The following is a 26892-nucleotide window of genomic DNA, read 5'->3' on the forward strand; positions in this document are numbered from 1 at the left end:
AGGATTAAAGAGCCTTTCAAACTCTGTTTCATAGGAGACAAAAATGTTAGTGAATTTTTTATTTGGTTACAATGTACCAGCAAGTGAGAAATATGTATGCTTCATTAGTCTGAAGATGGGAAAGGAGAAGAGTACTTCAGAGTATGCTTCATAATGTCTCTTCACTATCTACATCAAAAAGCATATCGTAGTTGTTGGTCTCCATGTTCATCAAACCCTAAAACAGAAAAGTACTTCTTACTAAAGAAACTCCCAAGGATACAAATATGAAAGATTCTGTGCAAATGATGTATAGATGTGCTATGTTTAGTTAAGCAGGATAATTATAGTGTTAATAAACTATGAGGTACATCTGAGGTCAAATTCCCAATTTATCATTTCATGTCTTGAATAAGTCCTACAAAGTCATTAGGATTTTACAGATAATATCAGTCACTTCAGTAAGAAATAATTCAAAATAGCAAGTAGTTAAACTTTTTGATTCCTAAAACATATTTCGTTTCCTAAGGACATTTTATGGACCATGTGCAACATACCTCCATGGACTTCTCATGCATGTCTTCAATTGCTTCCAGGGTCTGACTCTGACTACATTCGGACAGTTTTAATGCTTGTTGTTCTTTTTGATAATTGTTCTACAAATGTAAAATGAAAACATTACTGTAACAATTCTGTTCATTTTTGTTGTTACTGCCATGCAGCATGAATGCTAGGCTAACAACCAACCACTTAATGTATTTCCAATACTAAAATGTTTACGTGAGCAAAAATAATTCCATATGAAAATTAAAAGGAATAGTTTTCCAAGTGATTTAACATTTTAACAACTATTATGACTAAATATACTTATATTTTTAAGTAACATGAAATACAATTATACTACCAATTGTGGGTTAATAAAACTTTTTTTATGAGAAATTGTTTGCCATGCTGCAGAGACTGGCCTTAGCCTCTCAAGTACTTAAGTTTATAGGCATGCACCATGTAAACATGAACTTGGTAAAATCCTAGCCCTGGAAGCTTAACTCTAGCTAGTGTTAATGCTTTTACCATATGGTGGCCTCCTTTTTCTAACTAGCAGAAGTAATCCCAGGATGTGGTTCATTACCTCATCTCTGTATCTAGCCCCCACCTAAGGTGTATGTGCCATGTCTTCTACTTTTTCTTCCTTTCTTAAGGATGCCTTATACTTATTCTTTACTAAGTCCAACACCTTCACTTTTCTCAACTATTGTCAAGAGTTTCAGCAATTGTAACTGTTATTTTAAATTCATGACTTTAGCTGGTCGTCAGTGTAATGCCTATAAAACTAACTTTTATAAAGTTTGAGTTAGAATGATCACAAGATCATGAATAGTCTTGATCACTTAAAGATACCCTGCCTCGAAATAAAGTGTAAAAAGATGTCTGGGGACAAAGTTTAGTGGTAGATTTGTTTTCTCTAGGTTCCAATCTCAAGTAACACATGGAAGAAGTAATATAAATTTCTCTTTGTATTCTTTATGTTGGCAGACAACCATGGTAATTTGCATTTAAAAAAATTAAGACAAGCCGTTTCCACCTTTTCTCATTGTGCTACTAGATTCCTATTTTGTCCTTTATTCACTGTGATCAGTTTTGTACCTCACATTTCCACTCAAATCATCCTGATTAAGTACAATGACCTGCACTTTGTGAAGTTTCCCTTTAAAAAATGTACACGTGCATACATATGGAGACAAAGGATTAATATTGGGTGTCTTCTTTGGTTGCATCCCACTGTTTGGGAGACAGGGTCTCAATGAACCTAGAGCTCATCCATTAGGCTACAACTGGTGGCTAGGAAGCTCTGTGAATCTTCTTATCTCTGAACTAAATCTGAGTTTGGTGGTTCTAAAATGCTCACCACCACACCAACTTTTATTGTTGTGGTGGTTTGCTTTTAGTTTTGCTAGTTTGTTTTGTTGTTGGTGGTGTTGGTGGTAGTGGTGGTGGTGGAGGTGTGTGCGTGCATGCTTACTCAGGGAATATAAACTCGAGTCTCCATACCTACAGTGAGAAAGATTACCAAATAAACCATCTTCCAGCCCTGCAAATCTATTTTGTTTGGCCAATTAGCAACATATGACAAAGTTAGTGAACTTTTCTTCCTTAAATGTTTTCCTTCACTCATGGTAGTTTAATTTGTACCAATCGTTCTCTTCCCTTACTGGTTCACACTCACCCCCCACCCCCACCTCATGCAGAATTACAAATATTGAATTACTCTGGGAGTCTGTCTTTAGACTCCTCATATACAAGGATGGTTACTCCCCCTTGAAATTTCATCCAGGGTTCAAGGTTTAAAAATTGCCTTCAATTGGAGTATTCATTTACTTTTTATCTTTAGTCCCTATCTCTTTCCAGAACTGACTCATAATGGCGGCTTCCTCAATGCCTTCCCAGGCAGGAATGGATCTCCTGTTCATTTCAAATTGAATACTTCTCAAACTATTAACCAATCAAATAAAAAATAGTTAATATGGTCATCATCTCAGATCTTACTTGGAAACTATGTGATGACTACAGTCATTGGTACAGTAATGGAGAGATGATCTAAAATAGTTTGGTGATATTCTTCCACAGGAATATTCTGCCAGGGCTGTTGAGAAAGGTTGTTTCTAGCCACTGTTGTTACTAAATTTGTACTAAGTTTAGGATTGTAAGAACTGATTTGCCAGTTTGAGTTGGCTTTCGAATATTAACAACAGAGTCCAGATGACACCAGTAAGTAAGCTTTCTCTCTCCTTTCCACTGTACCTGAGGCTGACATAGTGTGCTTCCTTTCGTAGAAACTGGTAATCCTCTCTTCATCTTTCAGCAAAAGTCTGCCTCTTGAAAATTTATAATCTGGTCTACCAGAAAATACCTAGTGGTTTTCATTGATATAGTATATGATCATACTTCTCTGCTTTACAATTCAGTAGGACTAGAACAGAACCAAGGATAGATAGATAATGAAAATTAACTTCGTTGCATGTGCCCAACACAAGGCTAGTTTCTCCATTCCTATTTGATACTTAGTTATTCTAGGTTAATTATAAAGTTAGTTATGATGCCAACCACTGATTTTTCTTGTTCTTCATTGAATTTCTGTATATCCATATCAAATTTCTGCTCACACAATTTGTTGTTGATCTTCTTTCTGTAAAGCACAGTAATAAAAGCAGTCACATTTCATACCAATATGAAAAAGAACACTCAAAACAAATTAAATTGACCATTTCATACTATAAAAAGAAAAACAGCAGTAAAAAATTATCTAATGGGAAATCATTATAGTTTTTTTCCCCTGAAAGATTATCAGAGAAGTCTTCTTTTATGTTTTAGCTTTTCAAAAATTAAAGAAGTTTTAATACATATATATCTTATTTTAGAAAATTAACTGTATTTCAAAGTATTTTTTCATTATTTTCTATCAAATATAATGTCTAATTTATTTTCCTATATTGATTCAGTTAAGACTTAGTGCAAAACATAAGTCAATTAAAATATACAAATTGTCTGCATATGTAATTGATTATTTTCCATATTGTTAAACATAATAAACAACAAATTACACTTCTAAGATTTTGTGCAAGACTTCTGTGTTTCCACAATGAATGTAAATCTAATTTTAAAATCTCATTAACAGGTACTTAAAGTAGAAAATAAAAATTTTCACAGATTTCTAAGATTTAGATTTAGTTTCCTTGAAGGCATGAAGTTATAGGGTTAACTGCTTAGACAAAATCAAAGACACACATTTTTACTAAAAGCTCAGTAATGTTTTTTTTTTCAACTTCAGCCACATATAATTTTTAAAATGATACAAATGTGACCCTACAAAACTAACAACTCTACCTCTCCCATTTGTTCGTTTGTTAAAGTCATTCTAATTTCTGTTTGAATTTTTTTTTGAAAGAATCTTTGATATAAATTTCCATGTGTTTTCTCTTTATGTGACTCCAGGTCCAAGGTGTCTGAAATAATCATCTTATATCTATGGGCAACAGGCACATATGTGGTGCACATATATACCTGTAAGCAAAACACTAATACACAAATATGTCTGAAAAATAGGTATTAAGAGCATTGTTTCTTAAGCCATTTAAGACGTTTTGGGTCTATGATCCTAGTCTAGGAAGCTTAGCAGGAGATTTCCAGTGTAAAGGACAACATAGGTCACATAGGAAAATTCCAGCCAGCCTGACATACATAGTGAGACTATATATCAAAGATAAATTATTATCCCATAAGAAAGCTCATGCAACATTCAATTACATATAATTTAAAATAGATTCTATGGGATCTGAGTTTCATTCCCTCACTGGTTAGTAAATTTGTCTTTCACTTTCAGTTACATAATTCATTTTATAAAAATCAGTGAGGGGATTGGAGAGATGATTCATCAGTTAAGAGCACTGGTTCCCTTCCAGAGATCTGAGAATGGATTCCCAGCATCCACAAGGTTGCTCACAACCTATAACTCCAGTTCCAGGGAATTCAATGCCTTCATCTGGCCTCCTCAGGTACAAGACATACAAGCTGTGTACATACACACAATCAAGCAAAACAAACATACCCATAAAATAAAATTTAAAAAAAATAAGTAATAAGGGTTATATTAAAGAATTCATTTTTCCATTGTGTCATATAAAGAAAAGCACAGAGGAGTTTTAGAAAAGAAACTGACTTAATATAAAATTAATACTGGGTCAAAGAAATACTGTTGTATGTACAGAATTTTGTATATATATCACTTAGCTTTGAATACATGGAATGTAGAAAAGTTTACATCATTTTTTCCTCTAAAAATCCCTTCAATGCAGTTATGAAGATGCCTCAGTAATAAATAGGGTTTACTGTGAAAGGAGGACGTTCGCAAGTTTGATTCTAGTACCCATTTGGAAAACTAACCATGGATGGTTGCTTCTACAATAGCAGCACTGTGGTAGGCAGAGTGAGAATTGCTAGGACTTGCTGGCTGCTTATCTAGCTACATGTTCAGTGAAAGAGCAGGTCTTACGGGAATAAGGTGGGAAGAAATAGAGCAAAACCCAACATCCTCCTCTGCCCTCCACATGTGTATATATGCACCACAGACACAAATATACGAAAAAATTAAAATTAAGTTTAATTAATGTCACACCTGTTGAAAAAGCACCATTTTCACTTCTGTACCACAGGCAAAAATAAGTCCATGATGCTAAATCAAAAATATTTGCAAGAGTCCGTGTCATGAATAGATCTTGGGTGCTGACCTAGTCCCACAATACCCAGAGTAAGCTCAAATCCCAGGTGCTCTAACACTCCCAGGATGACAGGAATGGCCCCAACATCAGGATTAACTTAGTCCCTAAGGATCCAGGGACACGGGAACTCCTGCCTTTCCAGTGGCATGGATTCCTTCTGGTCTGAAACTGCACCTGGATCAGACCTGGGGTACTGGCTCTGCACCCACTCTTAAAACACCCAAAGGGAGCATGACTCCCAGGTATTCTGAAATGCTCAAGATCACAGGATCACAGAGGAAGCTCAACTCCCAGGAGATCAGACACACCCAGGAACACTGGAGTTCTGACAGAAGAGCACAGCTGAGGGCACAACATCTTTCCCAACAACCTGTGTATCTGGGACCCCCACAAGAACCAGGGAAACAAAATCATCCTCCCGGCCAGAGGCACAGGTTCCTTGCAGTATGCAACTGTGTCTAGAGAAAACCTAGGGCTCTGGCACCCCACCAAATCTTGCAACACCAAGAAAACGTTTAACCCCCAGGAGCTCTGACACAGCAGGATCTCAGGAGATTGGTCACACCAGGTTTTCAAGATCCAAGAGGCAGCATGACTTCCAGGAGCTCAGACACCCCCAAAATATCAGGATCCCAGGATCCCAAGATCTCAGAGACAGCTGGACTCCTATGAGTTCTGACACAACTAGGATTACAGGAGGGACAGGCTCCAGACAGAGACAGCAAGGGAAGGTAGCACCAAAGAAAATGAGATGGCATGAGGTAAGTGCAAGAATATAAGCAATAGCAACCAAGACTAGTCGGCATCATCATAACCCAGTTTGGCCACCAGAGCAAGTCTTGAATACCTCAACATATTGGAAAAGAAAGATTCAGATTCAAAATCACATCTCATGATGATGATAGAGGTCTTTAAGAACAAAAATAGTTCCATTAAAGAAATACAGGAAAACAGCTAGAAGCCCTTAAAGAGGAAACACAAAAATCCCTTAAAGAGTTAAAGAAAACACAATCAAACAGGTGAAGGAATTGAACAAATACCATCTAGATCTAAAAATGGAAATACAGAATAAAAACTCACAAAGAGAGATGAACCTGGAGAAAGAAAACCAAGGAGACATAGATGCAAGCATCTCCAACAGAATACAAGAGATAGAATAGAGAATCTCAGGTACAGAAGATACCATAGAAAACATTGACACAACAGTGAAAGAAAATGCAAAATGCAAAAATCTCCTAACCCTAAACATCCAGGAAATCCAGGACACAATAAGAAAACAAAACCTAAGGAAAATAGGTATAGAAGAGAGAGAAGATTCCCAAGTCAAAGGGCCAGCAAATATCTTCAACAAAATTATAGAAGAAAACTTTCCAAACCTAAAGAAAGATGCACATGAACATACAAGAAGCCTACAGAACTCCAAATAAACTGGACCAGAAAAGAAATTCCTGCCGACACATAATAATCAGAACAACAAATGCACTAAAGATAAAATATTAAAAGCAGTAAGGGAAAAAAGTCAAATAACATAAAAAGGCAGACCTGTTAGAAATACACCAGACTTCTCACCAGAGACTATAAAAGCCAGAAGATTCTGGACAGATGTTATATAGACCCTGAGAGAACACAAATGCCAGCCCAGGCTACTATACCCAGCAAAACTATCAATTACCGTAGATGGAGAAACCAAAGTATTCCATGATAAAATCAAATTCACACAATATCTTTCCACAAATCCAAACCTTCAAAAAAATAGATGGAAAACTACAACACAAGGAGGGAAACACTACACCATACAAAAATCAAGAAAGAAATCTTCTTTCAAGAAACCCCAAAGAAGATAGCAATATAAACATAATTCCACCTCAAACAACAAAAGTAACAGGAAACAACCAACAGTCACTGGTCTTTAATATTTCTTCATAGCAATGGATTCAATTCCCCAATAAAAGACATAGAGTAATAGACTGGATACATAAACAGAACCCAGGATTTTGCTGCATACAGGAAACCCTCCTTAGTGACAAAGACAGACACTACCTCAGAGGAAAAGTCTGGAAAAAACTTTGAAAGCAAATATTTCCAGGAAACAACATGGAATAGCCATTCTACTATGGAATAAAATCAACTTACAACCAAAAGGTTTTTGTTATTGTTTTTTTTGTTATTGTTTTGTTTTTGTTTTTGTTTTTTAAAGATAAGGACGGTCACTATACTTGTCAAAGGGTGAATCAACAAAGATGAACTCACAATTCTGAACATCCATGCTCCAAATGCAAGGGCAACCAAATTCATAAATGAAACTTTACTAAAGCTCAAAGTATATATTGTACCCTACATAATAATAGTGGGAAACTTCAACACCCCACTCTCAGCAACGGACAGATCCTGGAAACAGTAACAAAACAGAGACACTGTGAAACTAACAGAAGTTATGAAACAAATGGTTTTAACAGATATCTATATCTATAGATATCATAGAACATTTTATCATAAAACAAAAGAATGTGCCTTCTTCTCAACACCTCATTATGCCTTCTCCAATACTGACCATATAATGGGTCACAAAACAGGCTTCAACAGATATAAAATATTTAAATATTCCCATGCATCCTATCAAGTCACCACGGACTAAGGCTTATCTTCAATAATAATAGAAATAAGCCAGGCATGGGGGCACATGCCGTTAATCCCAGCACTCGGGACACTGAGGCAGGTGGATTTCTGAGTTCAAGTCCAGCCTGGTCTACAAAGTGAGTTCCAGGACAGCCACGGATACACAGAAAAACCCTGTCTTAACCCCCCAAATAATAATAATAATAATAATAATAATAATAATAATAATAATAAAAATATAAATAATAGAAAACCCATATATATATACACGTGGTAGGTGAACAACAGTCTAATCAACGATAACTCGGTCATGGAAGAAATTAAAGACTTTTAGAGTTTAATGAAAATGAAGCTACAACATATCCAAACTTATGGGACACAATGAAAGCATTCCTAAGAGAAAAACTAATACCTCTGAGTGCCTCCAAAAAAGAAACTGGAGAGAACATACACTAGCAGCCTGGCAGCACAGTTAAAAGCTCTAGAACAAAAGGAAGCAAATTCACCCAAGAGGAGTAGAAGGCAGGAAATAATCAAACTCAGGGCTGAAATCAAACAAGTGGAAACAAAAAGAACTATACAAAGAATCAACCAAACCAGGAGCTGGTTCTTTGAGAAAATCAACAAAATAGATAAACCCTTAGGCAGACTAAAGAGAGGGCACAGAGTCAGTATCCAAATTAACAAAACCAGAAATGAAAAGAGAGACATAACAACAGAAACTTAGGAACCCCCCCCAAAAAAATCATCAGATCCTACTATAAGAGCCTATACTTAACAAAACTGGAAAATTTGGATGAAATGGACAACTGTCTAGACAGATATCAGGTACCAATTTAAATCAGGATCAAATAGACCCTGTAAACACTCCTATAACCCCTAAAGAAATAGAAGCAGTCACTAATAGGCTCCCAACCCCCTCACAAAAAATAAAAGCCCAGGATCAGATGGGTTTAGTACAGAATTCTATCAGACCTTCAAGGAAGACCTAATACCAATACTCTTCAAACTTTTATGCAAAATCAAAAGAGAAGGAACACTATTCAATTTTCTATGAAGCCACAATTACACTTATACGCAAAACATACAAAGACCCAAATGAAGAAAGGGAACTGGAGACCAGTTTCACTTATGAATATTGATGCAAAAATACTCAATAAAATTCTGGTAAACCTAATCCAAGAACATGTTAATATGATCATCCTTCATGATCAAGTGTTCTTCATCCCAGGGATACAGGGATGGTTCAATATATGGAAATCCATCAGCGTAATCCACTATGTAAAAAATCTTGAGGAAAAAAAAACAGTATTATCTCATTAGATGCTGAGAAATCATTTGCAAAAATTCAATAACTCTTCATGATAAAATTCTTGGAAAGATCAAGAAGTCAAGGCCCATACCTAAACATAGTAAAAGCAATATAGAGCAAACCAGTATCCAACATCAAATTAAATGGAGAGAAACTTGATGCAATCCCACTAATATCAGACAAGACAAGACCACTCTCTTCCTACCTATTCACAGTAGTATATAATATAGTAGTATTTTATAGTACTAGAAGTTATATCCATAGCAACTATATAACAAAAAGAGGTCAAAGGGATAAAAATTGGAAAGGAAGAATTCAAAATATCACTATTTGCAGATGATATGATAGTATATGTAAGTGACCCCCAAAATTCCAACAGAGAACTCCTAAACCTGATAAACAAATTCAGCAAAGTGGTTGGATATAAAATTAACTCAAGCAAATCAGTAGCTTTCCTCTACTCAAAGGATAAACAGCCTGAAAAAGAAATTATGGATACAACACCCTTCACAATAGTCACAAATTATAATACCTTGGTGTGACTCGAACCAAGCAAGCAAAAGATCTGTATGATAAGAACTTCAAGTCCCTGAAGAAAGAAATTGAAAATCTCAAAAGATGGAAAGATCTCCCATGCTCATAGATTGGCACAATTAATTTAGTAAAAATGGCCATCTTGCCAAAAGCAATCAACAGATTCAATGCAATCTCCATCAAAATTTAAACTCAATTCTTCATAGAAATAGAAAGAGTAATTTGAAAAATCATTTGGAATAATAGAAATCCAGTATATCAAAAAACTATTCTCAACAATAAAAGAACTTCAGGGGGAATCATTCCTGAACTCAAGCTGTATTATAGAGAAATAATGATAAAAATGTATGGTAATGGTACAGATACAAGTACTTCATGAAATTCACAGGCAAATGGATGGATCTAAAATATATAATCCTGTGTGAGGTAACCCAATCCCAATAGAACAAACATGGTATGCACTCACTGATAAGTGGATATTAGTCTAAAAGCTCAGAATACCCAAAATGTAATCCACAGACCACATGAAGCTCAAGAAGAAGGAAGACAAAAGTGTGCGTGTTTCAGTCCTTCTTAGAATGGGGAACAAAATACTCCTGGGAGGAAACATGGAGATAAAGTACAGAGCAGAGACTGAAGGAATGACCATCTAGAGTCTGCCCAAACTGTGTATCCATCCCATATGCAGACACCAAACCCAGTCACGATTGTGGATGCCAACAAGTGCTTGCTGACAGGAGCCTAATATGACTTTCTCCTGAGAGGCTCTGACAGAGCTTGGCTCACAGCCAACCATCAGACTGATCATAGGGTTCCCAGTGGAGGAGTTAGAGGAAGGACTGAAGGATTTGAAGGGGTTTGCAACCTTATAGGAAGAACAACAATATGAATGAACCAGACCTCCCAGAGCACCCAGGGACTAAGCCATCAACAAAAGAGGGGGTCCCATGGCTCCAGTGCATATATAGCAGAAGATGGCCTTGTCAGACATCAGTGGGAGGAGAGGTCCTTGGTCCTGTGAAGGTTCAATGCCCCAGTGTATGCACATGCGAGGGTGGGGAAGTGGGAGTGTGTGGGTGGGCGAACACCCTCATAGTATCACAGGGAGGGGTAATGGAATAGGGAGTTTCTGGGGTGAAACCAGGAAAGGGCTATTATTTGAAATGTAAATAAAGATATTATCACATAATAAATAAATTAAATTAAAATAAAAATATTCACAAAATACTACATATAAATAAGTCATTAAGATGTCATATAGTATATTAATCAATATTATCTAATATATAAATTATGTTAATACTATATAGTTTTAAACAAATTATATATCCAAAAATGTACCTTCAAAATTTCCCAGTATATTTTGTACTGGAGATCTGTGAAGTAATTAAAGCTTTACAAAGTAAGGATGCTGGGGATACTGTTTGATTGCTCAGCTTTTGTCCTACAAGCAGGACGATGAGAGTTTGACCCACAACATTACAGCCTCCAAGAAAACCATTCAAATTAAGGATTAATCTTATAGAAATATTGTTTATAGTATATATCTTATTTCAATTATTAATATACATTACTTGCTATACAATCAATTAAACTTTTCTCGAAGTACTTACACTAAGAAGGAAATAGTAAGTTTGAACATATTACCGTGTATCTCCAACTACTTCTTCAGGATTTGCATTCCCATCATCATGAGTTACTGGATTCTGTACTGGGTTCGTAATAAAACAAGATATTAAAACAATTATGTTATTTTGCAAATTTTAATGAAATACTTTGTGATCATTCAGGCATAGTGCCAACATTAGGTTTTAAAGCAGATCTATTATTTGCCTAGAAGTTAAACAAAATCAAGTAATGTCTAATTGTCATCTAAAAATATGTTTTAAGCAATTTATTTATATGTTGTGATTAAAGACAAGAGATACAATATGAGATTTTTGATCTCCTTTACAAGCCTAAGAAGAACAACTGAGAAAAAAAGGAAGTTTAACATCAATGCCCATCATTAAATATCTGGTACCTTCCATAAGGTCCAATTCTGAAGCATTCCTAACTTGCTGTTCACCACTTAACAAATTCCAGTTTTCCATTGGTGTCTCTACAGAACGTGCAAAACGCTGCCATTCCTCTGAGAAACTTACGTTTTCTGATTTAAAATAAAAAAAGAAATTTTCTCAAGCCTTTTGAATAAAAAATCACTTAAACTAATAAAATTGAAATATAAAATAACATTAAGGAATGATTTTTACAAAAACAGCACTTCATAATTGCATGAAGAGTTTAAAGATAAAACCATATTTCTATTACCCTCTGATTTAATACTAAAGACTTTAGTATTTAAACATGGAACACAATAGTTGGCTTCAAAGATAGCCATTAATAACCTTAACTTTAATATGTACACATTTTTAAAAAGAATTATTTAAGTTGAATAAAGTATCTTGGTCTTCCTTACTATAAAAGAATAGAGGTTTGTTATTTTTTAGTTTAAAACTCTCTCTCTCTCTCTCTCTCTCTCTCTCTCTCTCTCTCTCTCTCTCTCTTTCTCTCTTACACACACACACACACAGACACACACACACACACACAGACACACAGACACACACACACACACACACACTATGATGGCTTTAACTGTGACTTCATGTGGGTTTATATCTAAACATAGGAGGATCTGCATGTTGGTCCCATTCCTGCAAGGTTTTTGATAAGTTAGAGCAAATGTGTCTGCATCTCAATCTCCAAATAAAATCATAGTTGCTATTATCACAACCAAGCTCCTCAATCTTTTTCATCGAAATACAAATCTAAATTATAAAGTTCTGTCTGGCTGGACATATATTTCACTGCTACAGCAAGAAGCTCTGGGTTCAATCTTCAACTATGAAAAACCCCCACAAATTTTAAAAGTAAAAAATAAAACAAGCATGTTTCCTCAGGTCCCAGTACATTTGTAAGGCTGAGGACTTCAGTTTCAAGGCCAGTTCAAGCTGCACATGAGGTTTCAGACACTCCTGAGATACAGAGTTAGAGCTTACTTCCCTAAACCAAAACAACACATAAATAAACACAGCCTGGCCTGAAGTATGTCTGAAGTTCCAGCACTTCAGAGGCTGAGAGGAGCCTCGGGATTTTGAGGCTGTTTGGATCCTATATATACAAATTTCGGCAATCTGGCCTTTCAACACCAGGTAGAAGAAAATGAAGACTCGTCTTCAGTTTGTTTTTAATGAATTTCTGTCGGGTAGCAGCAGCACAGAAAAGGTTCTAGTCTGTTTCTGCCACTAACTGACCTCCAGTTTACTCACACTTCACATCCCCAGGCCCAAGGAAGACTTTCAGGGTCTCCAATTCCATGGCCTTCCTGCTTTCTGCTAGATGCTAGGCTTTTCAAACTCCTGCCCTTAGTGAAGTTCTCCGTTTTTCACCGCAGAGGTCTAAGTGGGTAAAGTCGATTGTGAACCCAGCAGCAGTGCTATCCGGAGTCCAGGGAGGGTCACCTCCTCTCCTTACTCTGGAAGTAACACCTCCGCCCTGCCACCTTCACCCCACCCGGACCCCCACCTGAACCATTATTAACCATCTTTTAACAGGTCACTGACTACCTCCACAGAGACTTCCCCCTACCATGCTTCCTCAAGAAACTTCCCTTCCTCAAGAACTCAGCTTCGTGGCCACCACAAAGCATACTGGGTAACAGGGTTTGGGCAGCTGTAAAACAATCTCAGCAAAGCCCCTTGCTGACTGGCCGTGTTTGCACATGCTTGCAAAAGCGAGAGAGGCTCTATCAGTCATCTGTCATCCAAGGAGCAAAAAAGAGGTAGTATTTTAGCTGCCACTACTACCCAGAAGCTTTCCATTTTCCAAGTTTGCAATACTAACTTGAAACTTAAAATAAAATGAACCCTAAAGAAGACTCTCCTACTTTGTTTCAGTTGAAGGGGCTGTTATGTGTATTTCGGATTTGTTTTATGTATTTAACTAACGTGCTTTTGCATGTTTGTATTTGTTCAACATGCATGTCTGGTGCTCATAGAAACTAGAATAGGATGCCAATTCCCCTGGATCTCGAATTACAAATGGTTGTGAGCCATTATATGGGTCCTAGGAACTAAACCTTGTTTTTTGAGCAACAAGTGGTCTTAATTTGAAAGCTATCTTTCCATCCCTGTCCTGTGTGTGTTTTAAGGTATGCTGGATCATTTCTCTCGATAGATGTTTATTTTTAATATACAGTGGAGATTATAGAAATATGACACTTTCCTAATATTGTCTATTTCCAGAAAAAGAAAAAAAAACATAATTTTAAAGGATTCTGTAAATCATAAAAAGAGATTCAGCAAAAATGATGTGTATACATTTCAGTATATGTGTGCAGAAGAAGGCTTTATTCTCAATCATATTCCAACTTACATTTTTTGTTTGTTTGTTTTTCCAGACAGGGTTTCTCCGTATAGCCCTGGTTGACCTAGAACTCAACCTGTAGACCAGGGTTGCCTCAAACATAGAAATCCCCTGCTTCTGCCTCCCAAACGCTGGGATTAAAGGCATGCGCCACCACTGCCTGATCCAACTTAAATCTTCAGAGACAGGGTCTCTCTGAATCTGCAGCTCACCAACGTCACTAGCCTGGCTAGCCAGCTAGCTATCTCTACCTACTCAGCACTGGACTGCAGCCTGCATTTTTAAAGTGGATTCTAGGTCCCCACCTTAAGTCCATATATTTTCAAGGAAAGCACTTTACCAAGTGAGCCATAATTCTAGCCCCTCTGCAAGGTTTGTTATGTTGCTGTAGCCACTGTCTTTTTATATGGGGGGGTGTATTTCTCTAATCATGCCTAAATTTAGGTTCCTAAAATGCTTAATGCTGGTTTTGTTTGTTTCCTTATAATAGCCAATTGCATTTCTTGCTCACTTTACAGTTAATTGGGCAAACTGGGAAAACTAACATTTCATTTGCTAGGCTTATTGCTGTGTTTTGTTTGTTTGGTGGGTGTTTTGTTAATTTCGTGTGTTGGTTGGGTTTTGTTTTGTTTTGTTTTGTTTTTTTCACCACTGAAGATGAAACTCATAGCTTTTACATGGTGCTGTACCACTGAGGTACACCTTCAGCTAATCTTTGTTTCTGAATGTTGGGTGAGTAGTCATCTGTATGTGTTTTAAAGAAAACTACAATTACTGTGAAACCTAAAATTATCCTCTTATGCTGTAGGGTTTATAGAGATCTGATGCCATCTTATGTCCTCTTCAAACAACAGGCAAATATCTCCAAAAACACCTACCTCCAGATTTATCCAACATACTGTCTTGTTCATCTCTGTGAAGAAAGGACAATAAAATTTTAAAGCTAGAAATATAGTGGACTGGTAGAGCATTTGCCTAGCACACAAAAAACTTTACACAGGAACTTCTTTTAATTATTTAGAATAAATATATAATGTTTGGTTTGGAACAAATGTCATATGCATATAAAATACATGGCAGACAACCAAAGTGAACCTGAATTATTTACTTTTAACAATTCATACATTTACACCCCACAGTAGTTTATTCATAACTCTCCCACACTTGCTGAGACCCTTCTTCTTCCCAGATGGTCCCCCTCTTATTTTTATTATGTTTCTCCTTTTGTTTGTGTGTATATCTGGGAAGATCCCATGCAGGTGGGTATATTGTCCTAGTTGCTATGTGTTTGTGATGACAAGGACTTAAGGACCCCAAGCTGGGCTTGAACTCAATATATAGCTGCATCTGACCATGAATTGTTGACTTTCCTGAATCTACTCCTCCAGTGAAGGGATCACAAACACTACTTTTGAAGTACTCTATTGAACTGGGAAAAATTGAAAATATTACCTTATATCTTCATCTGCTTCTACTTGAGGCGGCATATTCTCATGTTTGCCAAATGCTGGCCTCTTTACTATATTGACAATAGAAAATGGAAACATTTGAAAGTATGCTATATAAGTAATAGTTAATAAAGTATTTTCAATTTGCATTTCTCTGGAAAAACTGCCCACGTGAGTTTTTCAAACAGTTTTATAAATGAAATAATTACATCAAGGTTATTGAGGATACAAGGAGAAAACAAAACTTAAGGATAATAGGTATAGATGAGAAGTAAGATTTCAGACTTAAAGGGCCAGTGAATATCTTCAACAAAATTATAGAAGAAAACTTCCCTAACCTAAAGAAAGAGATGCCCATGAACATAAAAGAAGCCTACAGATCCCCAAATACTTTAGACCACAAAAGACATTCCTGCCATCACATAATAATCAAAACACCAAATGCACACAAAAAAGAGAATATTAAAAGCAGTAAGGGAAAACAGTTCAAGTAACATATAAAGGCAGACCTATCAGAATTTCACCTAACTTCTCCCCAGAGACTATGAAAGCCAGACGATCCAGGACAGTTGACATACAGACCCTAAGAGAGCACAAATGCCAGCCAAGGCTACTATAAACAGTAAAACTCTTTTACCATAGATGGTGAAACCAAGGTATTCTATGACAAAACCAAAATTACACAATATCTTCCAACAAATCATGCCCTTCAAAGGATAATGAAGGGAAAACACCAAAACAAGGAGGGAAATTACATTCTAGAAAAAGCAAGAAAGTAATCTTGCAGCAAAACTAAAAGAAGATGACCACATGAACAAAATTCCATTTCTAAAAACAAATATAACAGGAACCAACAACGACTTTTTCTTAATATCTCTTAATATCAGTGGACTCAAATCCACAATAAAAAGACATAGACTAAAAGACTTAATGTGTAAGCATGACCCAGCATTTTGTTTCATATAAGAAACAAACCTCACAGACTAAGACAGATATTACCTCAGAGTAAAAGGCTAGAAAACAATTTTCCAAGCAGATGGTCACAAGAAACAGACTGGAGTAGGCATTCTAATATCAAATAAAATTGACTTTCAACCCAAAGTTATCAAAAAAGACAAGGAGGAACACTTCATATTCATCAAAATTAAATTTACCAAGAGGAACTCCCAATTCTGAACATCTATGCTCCAAATGCAAGGGCAGCCACATTCATAAAAGAAACTTTAGTAAACCTCAAAATACACATTGCACTGCACACTATAATAGTGGAAGACTTCCAAACCCCTCTCTCATCAATGGACACATCCTGGAAACAAAAACTAAAAACAGACACAGTGAAACCAACAGGAGTTATGAAACAAATGGATTTAGTTGATATCTATAGAACACTGTATCCTAAATCGAAAGGATATCCCTTCTTCTCAGTACCTCATGAGGCCTTCTCCAAAACTGACCATATAATCAGTCACAAAACATGCCTCAACAGATATAAAAATATTGAAATAATCCCATGCATCCTATCAGATCACCACAGACTAATGCTGATCTTCCATAATAATATAAATAGAAAATCCACATATATGTGGAAGGTGAACAACAACCTACTCAATGATAACTTGGTCAAGGAAGGAATAAAGAAGGAAATTAAAGACTTTTTAGAGTTTAATGAAAATGAAGCTACAACATAACCAGACATATGGTACACAATGGAAACAGTAATAAGACTAAAATTCACAGCTCTGAATGCCTCTAAAAAGAAACAGGATAGAGGATGCAGGAGCAGCTTGACAGCACAACTAAAAGCTCTAGAACAAAAAGAAGCCAATTCTCACAAGAGGAATAGAAGGCAGGAAACAATCAAACTCAGGAATGAAATCAACCAATTGGAAACAAAGGAACTATACAAAGAATCAACCAAACCAGGAGCTGGTTGTTTGAGAAAATCAACATGATAGGTAAACCCTTAGCCAGACTCACTAAAGGAAACCGAGACATCATCCTAATTAACAAAACCAGAAATGAAAAGGGAGACATAACAACAGAAACTTAGGATATCCAAAAAATCATCAGATCCTACTACAAAAACCTATACTCAACAAAACTGGAAAATCTGGATGAAATGGACACATTTCTAGACAGATATCAGGTACCAAATATAATTCAGGATCAGATAAACCCTAGAAATACTCCCATAACCCCTTAAGAAATAGAAGCAGTCATTAATAGTCTCCCAAACAAAAAAGCCCAGGATCTGATGGGTTTAGTACAGAATTCTATCAGATCTTCATGAAGACCTAATACCAATACTCTTCAAACCATTATGCAAAATCTAAAGAGAAGGAACATTATTCAATTTGTTCTATGAAGCCAGAATTACAATTATACTCAAACCATACAAAGATCCAATGAAGAAAGGAAACTTCAGACCAATTTCCCTTATGAAAATTGATGCAAAAATATTCAATAAAAGCCTTGCAAACTGAATCCAAGAATACATAAAAATGATCATCCATCATGATCAAGTACACTTGATCCCTGTGATGAGGGATGGTTTAATATACAGAAATCCATCAACTTAATCCACTATAGAAACAAACTCAAAGACAAAAATCACATGATCATTTCATTAGATGCTGAGAAAACATTTGAAAAAATACAGCACCCATTCATAGTAAAAGTCCAGGATAGATCAGGAATTCAAAGCCTATACCTAAACATAATAAAAGCAGTAGACAGCAAACCAGTAGCCAACATCAAACTAAATGGTGAGAAACTGGAGGCAATCCCGCTAAAATCAGGGACTAAACAAGGCTGCCCACTTTCTCCCTACCTATTCAACATAGTACTTGAAGTCCTAGTCAGAGCAATTAGACAACAAAAAGAGAACAAATGAATACAAATTGGAAAGGTAGAAGGCAAAATCTCACTATTTCCAGAAGATATGATAGTATATATAAGTGACCCCAAAAATTACACCAGAGAAATCCTAAATCTGATACACAGCTTCAGTGCAGTAGTTGAATACAAAATTAACTCAAACATATCGGTGGCCTTTATCTACAAAAAGAAAAAACAGGATGAAATAGAAATTAGGAAAACAACACCCTTCACATTAGTCACAAATAATATAAAATACGTTGGTGTGACTCTAACTGAGTAAGTGAAAGACTGATCTGTATGATAAAAATGTCAAGTCTCTGAAGAAAAATCAAAGAAAATCTCAGAAGTTGGAAAGATTTCCCATGCTCATTGATTGGCAGGATTAATGTAGTAAAAATGGCTATCTTGCCGAAAGCAATGTAAAGATTTAATGCAATCCCCACGAAAATTCCAACACAATTCTTAACTGAGTTAGAAAGGGCTATTTGCAAATTCATCTGGAATAAGAACAAAACCTAGGATACAAAAACTATTCTCAACAATAAAAGAATCTCTCCTGGAATCACCGTGCCTGATCTCAAGCTGTACTATAGAGCAATTGTGATAAAAACTGCATGGTACAGGTATACTGATAGACAGGTAGATAAATGGAATAGAACTGAAGACACAGAAATGAACCCACACACCTATTGTCACTTGATCATTGACAAAGGAGCAAAAACCATCCAGTGGAAAAAAAGACAACATTTTCAACAAATGGTTCTGGCTCAATTGGCAGTTAGCATGTAGAAGAATGCAAATTGATCTATTTTCATCTCATTGTACAATGCTCAAGTCTAGGTAGATCAAGGAACTCCACATAAAACCAGAGACACTGAAACTTATAGAGGAGGAAGTGGGGAAGAGCTTCGAAGACATGGGCACCGGGGAAAAATTCCTGAACAGAACAGCAATGGCTTGTGCTGTAAGATTAAGAATAGACAAATGTGACCTTATAAAATTGCAAAGCTTCTATAAGTCAAAGGACACTGTCAATAGGACAAAACAGCAACCAATAGATGGGAAAAAAATCTTTACCAATCCTAAATCAGATGGGGACTAATATCCAATATATATAAAGAGCTCAAGAATCTGGACTCCAGAAAATCAAATAACCCCATTAAAAAATGGGGACAGAGATAAACAAAGAATTCTCAACTAAGGAAAACCGAATGGCTTAGAAGCACCTAAAAATGTTCATCATCCTTAATTATCAGGGAAGTGCATGTCAAAATAAACCTGAGATTCCACCTCATACCAGTCAGAATGGCTCAGATCTAAAACTCAGATGACAGCAGATGCTGGCGAGAATGTGGTGAAATAGGAACACTCCTCCATTGCTGGTGAGATTGCAAGCTGGTAAAACCACTCTGGAAGTCAGTCTGGTGTTTCCTCAGAAAATTGGACATAGTTCTACTGGAAGATCCAGCAATACTCCTCCCTGGGCATATTCTCAGAAGATATTACAACTTGTAATAATGACATGCTTCACTATGTTCATAGCATCCTTATTTATAATAGCAAGAAGCTGAAAACAACCCAGATGTCCCTCTTCAGTGGAATGGATACAGAAAATGTGGTACATTTACATAATGAAATACTACACAGCTATTAAAAACAATGAATTCATGAAATTCTTAGACAAATGGATGGATCTGGATGATATCTTCCTAAGGGAGATAACCCAATCACAAAAGAACACACATGATATGCATTCACTGATAAGTGGATATTATCCCAGAAGCTCAGAATAACCAAGATACAATCTGCAAAACCCATGAAACTCAAGAAGAAGGAAGACCAAAGTGTGGATACGTCATTCCTTCTTAGAATGGGAAACAAAATATCCATGGAAGGAGTTATAGAGACAAAGTTTGCAGCTGAGACTGAATGAATCCAGAGACTGCCTCACTCAGGGATCAATCCAATAAATAACCAACAAACCCAGACACTATGGCAGATGCCAACGAGAGCTTGGGAACAGGAGACTGATATAGCTGTCTCCTGAGAGGATCTGTCAGTGCCTGACGAATACAGAAGTGAATGCTCACAGACATCCATTGTACTGAGCACAGGGTCCCCAATGATGGAGCTAGAGAAAGTTCCCAAGGATCATAAGGGGTTTGCTGCCCCATAGGAGGATGAACAATATGAACTAACCAGTACCCCCAGAGTTCCCTGGTACTAAAGCACCAATCAAATAAAACAGATGGTGGGACTTATGGCTCCAGCTGCATATGTAGGAGAGGATGGCCTAGTATGTCATCAACGGGAGGAGAGACCCTTGGTACTGTAAAGGTCCTATGCCCCAGTATTAAGGAATGTCTGGGCCAGGAATTGGGGGTGGGTGTGTTGGGGGCAGGGGGAGAGGTAAGAGGAGAGGGGATTTGCAGAGGGGAAATAGAAAAGGGGATAATATTTGAAATGTAAATAAAGAAAATATACAATAGAAAAAAGGAATGAAATAATTTATTTGCAGGTATTATGAAATAAATTCATGTTTTGCTAACATATAGGAACAACGTTCATGTCTTTTTCTGGGGTAAAATCATAGCAAGTTATCGTTTCTCAACATATTATGTCTACAGTGCCAAGAGTAGGTATATGCACTGCTAAAACTCAGGTATAGGAATATATAGATATAGGTAAAATTAGAAATGAAGTATATGAAAACTTAGAAAAGACTTCTTCCATTGCAGGTGAGTTGGGAAAGGTCTAATGAACTTCAGGACACAATCAATACTGAAGACTGGATACCTTCAGAATGAGCCTGCTCTTCTTCTTCATCTGAATCATAGTCAAGAAGTAATAAGTAACCATCCTTTGGTATCACCCACAGTTTCTTAATAGACATTTTTCTCTTAAGCGCTCAGTTGTCTTCTTAGTTAAAAAATAAAAATAAAAAGGAAAAAAGAAAAAAATGTAGTTATCTAAATCCAAAGGTATCATTTAAATAGTTAAAAATGTCAAAAAGTCAAATAATTATATAATTATCTTAGCTCATTGAAAGATTGTTTCTTTTGTTTTTTAACACTTATATTTTTAATAATTTGTTTTTATCAGAGAGTTTTGCATACATATTCAATATGGTCACACGTGTACATGTGTATGTGTGTGTGTGTATGTGTATATGTATACACACACACACACACACACACACACACACACACACACATATATATATATATATATATATATATATATATATATATATATATATGCTTCCCCTTAAAATTTCCTTCATGTATCCCATTTATCATGTCCCTCTCCCTCCCAACTTTGTTTTAAAATCTTCTTTAACTTACTTATTTTAAATCCTTCTTTAGAACCCAAGTTAACAATCTGTCATTTCTCAGTTTAAAAAAGGCAAAAACAGGCCAGCCTTTAATACATGAGTCCTCCCTTTCTCACCAAAAATGATGAGCAAAATGTGTTTGCATTTAAACTTTGAGGCATCTGAATTTTGGTACTATCTCCCAAAGATTCTTTTTAAACAAAACATCAGCAATTCTGATTTTCAGTATATCTCAGTTTTAAAGTAAATTCATAGTACTATCCAGAAAGATGATGAACATGGTAACTATATATTCATGTCAAGAAGACCCAATGCTCAGTCTACAACAAACACTCACCACCACTACCCACACAGAAAATCCTTATATTGGAGAAATTTGGGATTGGGGGAAGCCGAGGATTTCAAACATCTGAAGATTGTAAGTTAAAGGCCAGCCCAAGCCAGACCAGCCTGAGCTACAAAGGAAGATCCCATCCTACAGAACTAAAACTGAGAGAAAAAGCTGAACTTGGTGGTCCAAGTCTTTAATCCCAATACATGGGCGATTAGACAGGAGGATCCCTGTTCAGAATCCTTCCCAGATTACTTATTAATCTCTTGTAATGTCTCCTCTTCTTCTTTTCATTCATTCTTCCTACGCCACTCCCCTCTCTGCAATGTCCATACAGTCTATACCAAAGGAACACACCGTAGAGAAGACAATGAAGAGGGAGGAATCCTCAGTGTGTTTTAATTGGATCCGGGACAGCACACAGGGCAAGCGCCAAGTTGGACCCTAAGGCTCCTTACAGCACACAGGACAAGCGCCAAGGCTCCTCACTCACAGCCCCATGCTCCCCCGACCCACAATCCTGCAGCCAGCTCTCTGATCCTATCCCAAGGCCCCATGATTGTGTCCTCCAAGGGTTCACAATCTTCTAAGGCCCTGATCTGTTCAATCCTCTGCCATGAATATGGTCCTCCACCTTCAGTTAACAATCAGAAGCCATAGGAAATGGCGATCATGAGGCATTCCCTCACCTAGTGGCCACCTGGGCCTGATATGCCCCACCCTGTCATACCTCGATTAACTGTCCAACAACCCTGAGCAGAGCCGATTATCACTTAAAGGTTATCTCAGAGGTGAACACCTTCACAACTGCACCCTTCCGTGCTCAACTCCTCAATGGTAAAAAACCGTTGTCAGCAGAGATTCCTGGACTGAGGATTCTGAGGACCCTTTGTGATGCAAGCTGGAGAAATCAGGTCTGTGCTGATTGGCTGAATATATCCTGCTCATGCGTACATGGAGTACCAGGCACCATTGCTTCAAAGGGAGTTTTCAGAAGGTGGGAATGAGCTACTACTGGCTTTAAGACAATTTCTAGTTTTTAAGCCCTTACATACTTGAAAAACTTGAACAAATGTGAAACATATGAAACACTGCAAACGGCACTACTTTATTTCAACAGTAGAGGCTCTTGCATGCCATTTTGGTTTGTATTTATTCATATGCGTAACAATGAATGTGTGTGGACTCTTTCTGAATGTACATAAGCACACCACAAGAGTTTATTCTGTCCTAAGAGATCAGAAGGGAGCATCCAGATCCCCTATATCCCCTGGTACCCTCCTGTCTCCACCTTCCTAGTACTGACCTTGATTACAAGAATATGCTAGACCCTTCTGGCCCTCTCTCTCACTTATGCCTCTGTTGCCTACAGAGGCTGGAAGTGTACACTGATTCTCTGAAACTTTAGCTGTGCATAAATTGTGAGCCACGATGTGGGTGTTTTGTGCCTGGTCATCTGCATAGAACAGGTGATTTTAACAGATGAGTCATTTTTCCAACCACTGTTTTGTGCACTTATTTGCATTCCTATGGTTTCTTCAGGTACCAGGCATGCATCTGGTGTGTTTAAATTAATGTTGACCTAACACACACACACACACACACACACACACACACACACACACACAAAACCCACTGATATTTTTTAATTTGCATATTTCTCTATAACTCCTTTTGTCCTATTTCATGCCTTGTACAACTTCCTTGTGAGGTGTATTCCTTTTCTTTGTTTTTTGTTTGTTTTCAATTTTTTTACTACATATTTTTTCATTTACATTTCAAATGCTATCCTGAAAGTCCCCTATACCCTCCCCCTCCCCGTCTTGCTCCCATACCCATCCACTCATATTTCTTGGCTCTGGCACTCCCCTGTACTGCAGCATATAAAGTTGGCAAGACCAACGGGCCTCTCTTCCCAGTGATGGCTGACTAGGCCATCTTCTGCTACATATGAAGCTAGAGAAACAAGCTCTGGGGATACTGGTTAGTTCATATTTTTGTTCCACCTATAGGGTTGCAGACCCCTTCTGCTCCTTGAATACTTTCTCTAGCTCCTCCATTAGGACCCTGTGTTCCATCCAATAGATGACAGTGAGCATCCACTTCTGTATTTGCAAAGCACTGGCATATCCTCACACAAGACAGGTATGTCAGAGTCTGTTCAGCAACATCTTTCTGGCATGTGCAATAGTGTCTGCATTTGATGGCTAATTATGGAATGGATGCCCGGGTGGGGTAGTCTCTGGATGGTCCATCCTTTCGACTTAGCTCCAAACTTTGTCTCTGTAACTCCTTCCATGGGTATTTTGTTCCCTATTCTAAGGTAGTATGAAGTGTCCATGCGTTGTTTTCCTTCTTAATTTTCTTGTGGGTTTTTTTTTTTGCAAATTGTATATTGGGTATTGTAAGTTTCTGGGCTAATATCCACTTATCAGTGAGTGCATTTCAAGTGACTTCTTTGTGATTGGGTTACCTCACTCATGATGATGTCCCCCAGGTCCATCCATTTGCTTAGGAATTTCATAAATCCACTGTTTTAATAGCTGAGTAGTACTCCATTGTGTAAATGTACCACATTTTCTGTATCCATTCCCCTGTTGAGGGACATCTGGATTCTTTCCAGCTTCTGGCCATTATAAAAAAGGCTGCCATGAACATACTACTGCAGGTGTCCTTCTCTGGGTATATGCCCAGGAAAGGAATTACTGAATCTTCAGATATTACTATGTCAAATTTTTTTGAGAAACTGCCAGACTGATTTCAAGAGTGGTTGTACAAGCTTGCAATCCCACGAGCAAAGTAGGAGTGCTCCTCTTTCTCCACATCCTCGCCAGCATCTGAGGTCACCCGAATTCTTGATCTTAGCCATTCTGACTGGTGTGAGGTAGAATCTCAGGGTTGTTTTTATTTGCATTTCCCTGATGGTTAAAGATGCTGAAATTTTTTTCAAGTGCATCTCAAACCTTCGATTTTCCTCAGTTGAGAATTCTTTTTTAGCTCTGTACCCCATTTTTTTGGGTTATTTGAATTTCTGGAGTCCAGCTTCTTGAGATCTTTGTATATATTGGATATTAATCCCCTATCAGATTTAGGATTGGTAAAAATCCTTTCCCAATCTGTTGGTGGCCTTTTTGTCCTATTGACAGTGTCTTTTACCTTACAGAATCTTTGCAATTTTATCTGGTCCCATTTCTTGATACTTGATCTTACAGCACAAGCCATTGCTGTTCTGTTCAGGAATTTTTTCCACTATGCCCATATCTTCGAGGCTTTTTCTCACTTTCTCCTATATAAAATTCAGTGTCTCTGATTTTATGTGGAGGTCTTTGATCCACTTGACTTAAACTTTGTACAAGGAGATAAGAATGGATCAGTTCTCATTCTTCAACATGATACCCACCTGTTGTGCCAGCACCATTTGTTGAAAATGCTGTCTTTTTTCCACTGGATTGTTTTAGCTCCCTTGTCAGAGATCAAGCGACCATAGGTGTGTTGGTTCATTTCTTTTTTTTTAAGTTTTATTAGGTATTTATTTCATTTACATTTCCAATGCTATCCCAACAGTCCCCCACACGGTCCCCGACCCACTCCCCCTCCACTCCCCTCCCCCACTCCCACTTCTTGGCCCTGATGTTACCCTGTACTGGGGCATATAAAGTTTGCACGACCAATGGGCTCTCTTTCCACTGATGGCCGAATAGGTCATCTTCTGATACATATGTAGCTAGAGACATGAACTCCGGGGGTTACTGGTTAGTTCATATTGTTGTTCCACTTATAGGGTTGCAGATACTCCCAGTTCCTTTGGTACTTTCTCTAGCTCCTCCATTGGGGGCCCTGTGATCCATCCAATAGTTGACTGTGAGCATCCACTTATGTGTTTGCTAGGCCCCGGGATAGTCTCACAAGAGACAGCTATATCAGGGTCCTTTCAGCAAAATCTTGCTGGTATAGGCAATGGTGTCAGTGTTTGGAGGCTGATTATGGGATGGATCCCCGGGTATGTCAGTCTCTAGATGGTCCATCCTTTCATCTCAGCTCCAAACTTTGTGTCTGTAACTCCTTCCATGGGTGTTTTGTTCCCAATTCTAAGAAGGGGCAAAATGTCCACACTTTGGTCTTCGTTCTTCTTGAGTTTCATGTGTTTCGCAAATTGTCTTATATTTTGGGTATTCTAAGTTTCTGGGCTAATATCCACTTATCAGTGAGTACATATTGTGTGAGTTCTTTTGTGATTGGGTTACCTCACTCATGGTGATGCCCTCCAGGTCTATCCATTTGCCTAGGAATTTCATAAATTCATTCTTTTTAATAGCTGATTAGTACTCCATTTTGTAAATGTGCCACATTTTCTGTATCCATTCCTCTGTTGAGGGTCATCTGGGTTCTTTCCAGCTTCTGGCTATTATAAATAAGGCTTCTGTGAACATAGTGGAGCATGTGTCCTTCTTATTGGTTGGAACATCTTCTGGATATATGCCCAGGAGAGGAATTGCATGATCGTCTGGTAGTACTATGTCGAATTTTCTGAGGAACCGCCAGACTGATTTCCAGAGTTGTACAAGCTTGCAAACCCAACAATGGAGAAGTGTTCCTCTTTCTCCACATCCTTGCCAGCATCTGCTGTTACCTGAACTTTTGATCTTTGCCATTTTGACTGGTGGGAGGTAGAATCTCAGGGTGGATTCATTTCTGTGTCTTCAATTCTATTCCATTGATCTACCTGTCTGTTGCTGTACCAGTACCATGCAGTTTTTATCACAATTGTTCTATGGTAC

At 37.4% G+C, this 26892-nt stretch overlaps 1 protein-coding gene across 1 annotated transcript; it reads right to left on the reverse strand.

Moving 5' to 3' along the window:
• Positions 1-26: 26 nt before the first annotated feature.
• On the reverse strand, positions 27-22953 carry Gm6121 (predicted gene 6121). The gene is made up of 9 exons (NM_001114754.1): positions 22845-22953; positions 21246-21365; positions 15574-15640; positions 15000-15034; positions 11738-11863; positions 11362-11425; positions 3082-3163; positions 537-635; positions 27-217 (listed from the first exon to the last, which is right to left on the reverse strand). Exons 2-9 carry the CDS (start codon positions 21340-21342, stop codon positions 149-151), a joined length of 639 nt encoding a protein of 212 aa, NP_001108226.1. The 5' UTR covers positions 21343-21365; positions 22845-22953; the 3' UTR covers positions 27-148.
• Between the last annotated feature and the right edge of the window lie 3939 nt (positions 22954-26892).

This window comes from Mus musculus, chromosome X (assembly GCF_000001635.26).
Source record: "Mus musculus strain C57BL/6J chromosome X, GRCm38.p6 C57BL/6J".
In the NCBI taxonomy this organism is placed as follows: domain Eukaryota; kingdom Metazoa; phylum Chordata; class Mammalia; order Rodentia; family Muridae; genus Mus; species Mus musculus.